We start from the raw sequence: 7,782 nt of genomic DNA on the forward strand, positions 1-7,782 counted from the left end.
TGAGGCGGTGCTTTCCCCAAGGCAGTGAGCAGTGAACTCAGCTCTGTATTATCAACAGATTGTGTTGTGGTACTCGGGGAACACAGCACTCAATAATGTGGAAAAATTATGCAATATGTAGATGTAGAAAAAGACAAAGGAATGTGTACAAATAATAATAGTTGTGTTAGGAGGCTAGTATTCTGTCAATTTTTCAGATCTTTTCTATGGTATTCTTATGGAATGAGGACAATGTTTATTTCAATCAATAAATAGGGATTCATTTTGGTACAAGCCACCTTTTAATGTGGAAAGACTAAATAACGGCACTACTGTGCAACTTATTATTCTTTGTTGTTGTTGTTTGCAATCAATAACAATCCAGAGAGAAGACTACTTAGACAGCAAGCAGAGCTATTCATATTGTAATTATGCTTGTAGAATCGAAACACTTATGGGCTCAGTTGTAATGAAAATGATCCAAAAATGTTCTAAAATCACTTAATTAATGTTGAGAGACAATTGGGAGGACATTGACAATGGCCTTTAAATGGGTTTTGGTATTTAATGGGACAGAGGCTTTAGACAGTGGCTTACTTAGCACTGAGTTACATAAATGTCATCAACCTAACATAGCATTGAAGCATCTCACAAAATTAAAAGCCAGACTTCATTAACAGAAATTCTGTAGTCAATGCATTTTACAGTGTTAAGTATATTCCCTACACTGAGCAGTTTATCCGTTTTGTGTCAGGTTTTCTAACACAAACCACCTTTGATGGTCTGACTTGTTAAATTGGTTCTGGTTAGACCAATATCAGTGGTCAGCTACCCTGGTAAGAGTTACCTTTTCTACTAATAGTAATCCACACTGTTACCTTTTCAACCTTTGTTCTTCTGGCGTAAATAAGCTTTGTAGGCAGATGAAGTGCACGAAGTAAGGGATAACAACAAAACCGGACCTACCAACAAAGAAGTCTGAAAATTTCCCTATGATACAGCCAAGAAATTTAAACAGCTTCTGTTCCAGGTAAAGATATACCGATGACAAGAATAAAGACAGGAATCTCAAGATTAATCAGGTAATTTTATTTAATATTTACTATTCAGCAGCAACCAACGTGAACATTTGAGCTAACAGAATCTCTTGAAATGTTCTGCTATAAAGCTGCTTCAGAAATACACGCACATGATCAACTGTTCATTGCAAAATTTTTTTTAAAAAAAATGGCTTCAAGAGCAAATAACACTGATTTACACTGTGCCCAAGCACAAGTGAACAAATCTATTAAATTACAGAGGAAAAGGAAATCCAAGAAGCTTTGTTATCTTATGCGTGTCATCTTATTTAAATGGAAGGCTGTACTTTAAAGCAACAGATATATGGAGCTTACTATATAGATATATCTACATGTGTTTTTCAAGGATGTGATTACAAACACAAAGTGTTATCATCAAAAGCAAAAGCTACTTCAAGAAATTTCCAACTGCAAAACTTGCAAGATACAAAGCTAAAATTTATATGTTCCTTTTCTCAATTATGAATACCTTCACTAAACATAAATATTTTAACATATATTAATTTTTCTGACATTCAAAATTGTAAAGTCAATATGGCAGAATTATTGTTAAAAGCACATATGTACAAATATTCTTTTTCCATACATAAAGTATTTGGCATAATTATAACAATCATACTGCATCCACAACTGTTTGCTTCTATTTTTACTGGGTTTTTTTACACATAATGGTATCTCTTATTAAAATTAACCAGTTATGTACAAAAATACTTGAACATTTATTATAGAAAACCTCTATAACCAGCCTCAACAGCATATACCTGCTGAATGGTTTCATTAAGAGAATATAAAAAAGTGGTCACTGCCTTCCAGGTAAGCTATCAGCAAAAACAAACACAGTTAAACTAAAATGAGCTTCCCAACAAAAGAGGGAAAATATTTAACAGCATGATTTAAAATACAGTTCATATCTATTGTCAATTGAGTGTTATAAAGAAGTCAGTAAAAGAAAAAACAGATACAAAATACATTACTACATCCAAGGTGCTTTTTCCACACTCCTACAGCTGTGGCATTTGCATCCTACGTACAGCTAGGATGCTGTGACGTGATATTTACGGAAGAGCGGTCCACGGCTACCCTCTTTCAACAAAAGCCAACAGGAGCAGCCGAGAAGACCAAGCTCTTGGGGGGCAGGGGGGTAGAATAGGGAAGACAGAGGAAGCTCTTATTTTGTGCAGGATTGAAAGTTAATGCCCTTGCCTTCTCAAAGTCCTCTTGCCATTTAATCATGCTAATATATTTTCTCTCAGGTTTTTTTTTTCCTTCATTTACACTATTGATTTAATACTGCCCTGCATCGATTCCTGAATTCTTGTTAATGGGACACATTCATTTGTGCCTGTTTAATATATGAGCATCTGTTCTTCTTCAATGACAAATCTGGTCCAGGAAAGCATTCAGTAAGGAAGCACAAGATTCACACAATCATTTCTCCTGGGGGTCTTTTACTTAATCTACCCGATTTTGCCTGATCTTTACTCTGAGAGTAAATTGCACCTTGAAAAGAAATACAGTAGATACCATGGCGTCAGGGTACTAAAGGATTTACCAATCAATTCACAAAGTGAAATTTTAAGAATGTAGACAGCTGTCATATGTGAAAAGCAACCTTAAAGGAGAATTTTAAGAACAAAACTCCCAGTGCCAATCCTTGCCACCCCGTAAGCATACTGTCTTAACTCCCTGCTTTAACTTTTAATTCTGATGACATGCATCAGTCTACTCATGTAGGAGCCAGGAATCTCACCTAATTTCCTAAAAGGCTTCTAACGTCAGGACCGTTGTGTTAGGATGTGCAGTGACGCAATAAGCTTTCTCAGAGTATCAAGTATTCAGTAAAAAGTGTACAACATCATCACACGTCGTATTGTTCGACAATACTGTATTGGTTTTAACATTAAACTATGTAAAAAAAGGGGAACATAAAAAGATACAAAAGGAGTCTTTATCCCTATTTACCACTTTCAAATGAGAAACTTTTTAATGAAATGTCAGCCATACCTCATGTAACATCTGGCGTTTTAGGTCAGTAACTTTTAATATTGTGCAACATTAATAAGCGAGTTTTAATTCCATTCATTGAAAGACAAATCTAAGTTATTAAAGTGCCTACACTAAATGTCTTCTCATCACACTTCTTAGTCTCCTGTAAACGGCAAAGAATTCATCGCGGGTAAGTACAAAAGTGACTCATAACTGCGAGACCTTGCGAGGCAGAGGCCGGGGCCGCGGGCCGGGCTCAGTCCTCCGGGCCCCGTTCTCCAGGTGGCCCGACCGCGCCGCCAGAGGCTTGGGGGGCAGGGCGGGCGGCTCGGCCGCGACGGGGATGGAGAGGCTGTGAGGTAGGGGGACCGGGCGCCGCAGAGTCCGCTCGTACACGCTGTAGGGCGGCGGCGTCTTGCTGTCCTTCCGCACAGGCTCCTCGCGCCCGCTGGAGCCGGGGCCCGACCCCGGGGCCGGCGGCTCGTGCACCTGATTTTCGAAGCCTGAGGTCTCCGACATGCTGCACCGGCTGAGAGACGAAATCCCACTGCTGCAGCTGCCCGACAGGACGGGGGAGTTGGAGATGAGTCCTGGCGAGTGGTACTCCACGGGGGAGGGGGTGAAGGACTGCACGGAGCCCTGCTCACGTGGAAAGGGAGACGTGGGGGGAAAGCGAGAGGGACACACAGCAGAGTGAGACTCTGGTCCAGGCTGACCCGTGCACCCCGCCCCACCCAGGCGTGGAGGCCCGAACCCCTGGGACCTCAGCACCTGACTGTGTTTGGAGACGGGGTCTTTTGAGAGGTGGTTACGTTAAAATGAGGCCTTGGGGTGCGCCCCAATCCAGTCTGATTGGAGTCCTTATGAGAAGAGGAAATTAGGACACAGACACCAAGGCGCAAGCACACACAGACCACTCTGAGGTGTGGGGACAGCGTGGCCATTTGCCAACCCAGCCTGGCAACGCCTTGATCTCGGACTTGTCGCTTCCAGACCGGTAAGAAACTAAATTTCTGTTGTTTAAGCCAGATTGCTGGCATTTCATAAGGACGTGGCTCACTTTCTCTTAAGCGTCTGAAGCCAAGTCGGGGCTGCCCCCTGGGGGGGCCGTGAATTCCTCAGGTGACCACAGCCCCATCACCCCGCAGTGGGGCTGCCCAGCCCTTGTCCACGTCTGAATGTGCCATGTCCATGCTGGAGCCTTGAGAAAAATGCGGCCTAAGAGATGCTCCCCGAAAAGAGGGCCCCCCGGGAAATGCTGCACACTGTGTTATGTGTACTCGCTACTTTCAGGGCCTATTAGCAGCTCAGTCTTTCAGGAAAGAAACCCGAGTGACTTTGTTCAGCCCAGTGTTTTCTAAATGGATTTGACCACAGACCCCTTTTCCACTGCTGTCGTTCCTCACATAACTGCCTGTAAATCTAATATTCCATGGAACATACTTTGAAACATGTTATCCTAGACCAACTTGACCTCGGTCTCTCTTTTTAAACAAAATAATGCTGGCACACACAAATCCTCTCATGTAGCAGGAGCCTAGCATTAAGCATGGCAATGAAGAGGTCCGGATTCACTGCTGTTTTTGCCAAAAATTAGACCCCAAGTTCAAGATAAGGCAGGTAAGCTCAGTCTTCTCCACGGGCTTCCCTCCATCATTTAATTGCTGGAAAAACTCTCCGTTAAGGCAGGGAGCTCCGCGCTAATCACAGCAAAGCCAGTGACTTGGTAGCAGAGCGCCCTCTGCTGTCACCCAGGAGTTACAACACAAACGCGCTTCAAACCCCACCTGTACAGACGTGGCCACAGTGAGAACACACGCCAGTTTGGAGAGGCAGGCGACACAACCTTGGTAATAGGACCGTGTGCGGGAGCTGCTGAAACGTTTACATTCCTTCATTTCTGTTTTTAATAACCAACCTCTAAGACGTCTTATCGTCTTATTACTACTCTGCAAATTCAGAAAAACGCAGGCGTTAATTCCATAGCAACACGTGGGAGCTCTTGGGAGTACGGGTAAGTGGACAGATGCGGAAACACCACGTCGCCTTCCTTCCTGTCCCGTCAAGATGGCCATCTGCGGCCCCAGAGGGAGTGCAGCCCCATGCACTTTACGCTTAACAGCTGCATTGCAGAGTGACAACAAAACTGGCAAATACTTTGCACCCGCCAGCAGGCTTCTACACCAGAAATGTTGGCAATGCAAACAAAACCACACTTCTTTGCAGTTTTCTCCATTTTTGTTTTTGTTTTTCAGAATCTCAATTTCTATGAGCAGTTGCTGTATTGGATCAGAGACACACAGGACGGATCCCAACCGGCCCCTTTATTAGTGCTTTTGCTCTAGCTAATTTCTCTTTTTCTTTCACATTAGCTAGAAATATCAACAAAGGGGGCATGGAGTGTGTGGACCCTACGTCATTCAGGTACAAAATCGCTCTATCAACGCTCACTGCCACCTCATCTACCTGCACGGACAGCCTATCTGCACTGAGAGTCAGCGTCTATCCGTGCTGACACTGCTTCCCGCCAGTGTGACTCAGTTTGCGTAGAGACTGAAAATGATTATTTCCCTTCCTGAGGGATTCTGGATGCTTCGAGATGGTTAAGAGCCTGTGTCTACCTACCAATTCAAATGTCTGACCTTTCAAGCTTTCCAGTGTCTTGGAAATTTTAAAATTCATGTTACTGCCTTGTTTTTCATGCTCAAGTATGTATCCTTATGTAAACGAAAGTCTTGGTAGAAAGTAGTACAAGAGAAAAAGCTGGGTTTGGTTTTGTGAAAAGGGGTGCAGCTGATAATAAAGGCAAAAGGCACAGGAGATCCCGACTGGTCATGTTGTGATTTTAAAGTGTTTCTGTTTGTTTGTTTTTCATGTCCCTTAAACTAAAAGACCAGGCTGAAAATGTGCTAGGAGATACACTGGGACTGTATGTCTTTCCTAGTTCAGGCACATACGCAGTCTGTCCGTTCTCATCACCGCCATGTGCAGAATGAGGCTAATAATCTGAAAACAGCAGACTGCCCTCACGGAGGAGGCACAGCTGGTGCTGTTTTCTTACCCAGCTTCCTCCGCTCCTGCTCACTACGCCCTGTGCCTGCTCTGTGCACGTGACAGAACCTCACTCATGTACTGAGGAGGAGTCATAAGGGGAAAAGGGGCCGGCCTCCAGCCTCAGTCCACCTCACAGCCCATACCTTCAATGGAGATCGCCCGGCAGGCGAGGGGGACACCGACGTCGTGTGTCTCGCTGGTGAAGCTGTAAAAAGAGAGAGCATTTCAATGTAGAAAAACCAGAGGGCTGACCACCTGTAAATGCACTCTGTGTGTACCAACCCACAGACGATCCAGGGCATAAGGACCTCCTAGGCCAGGGCGTTGGGGAAGGGACTACATGATGACTGTTCAGAGGGTGGCAGCATGCAGATGTGGGATAATTAGGGAAAAGTCACCAGTGCTGATGCTTTAATCGAAGCAACAGGGCCCTAAATGGGTCTGGTGTCCCCTCCGCTTCCCCAAAGTCCAGATGCCTCTGCGCTGTTTCATCTATTTCCGAAGGGGCTTTGAGGCCTGAGGGCCAGGGAGCAGTGTTTGCAAAATAGCTGCTGACTCTGGCCTGAGCAGCAGTGAGAAGGCCCAGGTCCCCCAGGCGGCTTAGAACAGGCCTGTGGGAATCCGCTCCAGCCTCCCTCACACCCCTAACATTCCCAAAACTGGCAGAAACCCTGGGCCGTGTCCACAAGCGAGGTGGGAACGTCCCCATCTCTCCCTCTAATGCCCGGAGGCAGGTCTGCCCTTTGTCCCCGGGTGGGGGTTCTCTACAGATTTCATCACATGGCAAAGAAGTGCCATCTCTTTGGTTCTCCCCCTAGATTTCCAAGCCCTATGCCTGGGACGCAGCACGTCCATGGCGCTGTGCTGTGAGCGTTTGCGGTGGGTCAGATCCAGCTCTCTGAAGCATAACCACACACACCAGCCATCTGCCGGGACACGGCCGACACAGGGAGGGTAGCCAGATTTCCCAGTTCACCTACACAGGTTTCAATGAGTTCAGGGTTTATGGCTCTGTAATGAGCTGCCATTCTCCCAGCTGTCAGAGTGAGGTTTATAACTCATATGAAAACTACTAAAAGGCTGAAGGGAAGCAAGACAGACAGTCAACAGATCGCCCCCCCCCAACAGTGAGCACAGATGATGACATAGGACAGACCATGACAGCAGTCAGTGCAGGAGGGAAGGCAGCGCTGCCAAGTTAACTTGGGAGGGGCAAGGTCAGCTGTGGGGTCAGGGAGACAGCCCGTCAGTGCGCTGGGGCTGTGCAGTCTCCCCGCGCATGCCAGGGCATGCTGTCGGCACATGCGCTCAAACACCAGCGTTCATTCTCTTCTCCCATCAATCGTGCGTGTTGATTATGGAGGAAAGTCATGGCTGTGCAAAACCAGACCCTGACTGGGAAGTGTGCTGCTGCCACCACGTGGCAGAAGTCAAGGTTTCTGTAGCTTGGGACCCCCCTCCTCTTGGCTCAGCACTCGCTGACGCCACAACTGTGGGCCCCACAGCTGCCTTGCACCTACTGCATGTCCGCACACATTTATCTAGAAAGGCATCCTCCCAGAAGGCCTAACCCCGTTCCATCAGCACCCTCGTCTGCAGGCTGGACTGGGTCGAGGAGCCTACCTACCACCAACATGAGTGTTCCTTAGGAAATGCTTTTCAAGTTCCCAACTTTATTGACACC

The 7,782-nt window shown here is 45.9% G+C and overlaps 1 protein-coding gene across 1 annotated transcript in view; it reads right to left on the minus strand.

The window, feature by feature from the left end:
* Positions 1-1,047: 1,047 nt before the first annotated feature.
* The window catches only part of DOCK4 (dedicator of cytokinesis 4), a 392,534-nt gene continuing 385,799 nt past the window's right edge, over positions 1,048-7,782 (minus strand). The window contains 2 exon segments of the mRNA XM_019653023.1: positions 1,048-3,683; positions 6,242-6,303. Coding sequence (XP_019508568.1) covers positions 3,252-3,683; positions 6,242-6,303 — 494 coding nt within the window. The 3' untranslated portion in view covers positions 1,048-3,251.

Source organism: Hipposideros armiger, unplaced genomic scaffold (genome assembly GCF_001890085.2).
Source record: "Hipposideros armiger isolate ML-2016 unplaced genomic scaffold, ASM189008v1 scaffold_192, whole genome shotgun sequence".
In the NCBI taxonomy this organism is placed as follows: Eukaryota; Metazoa; Chordata; class Mammalia; order Chiroptera; family Hipposideridae; genus Hipposideros; species Hipposideros armiger.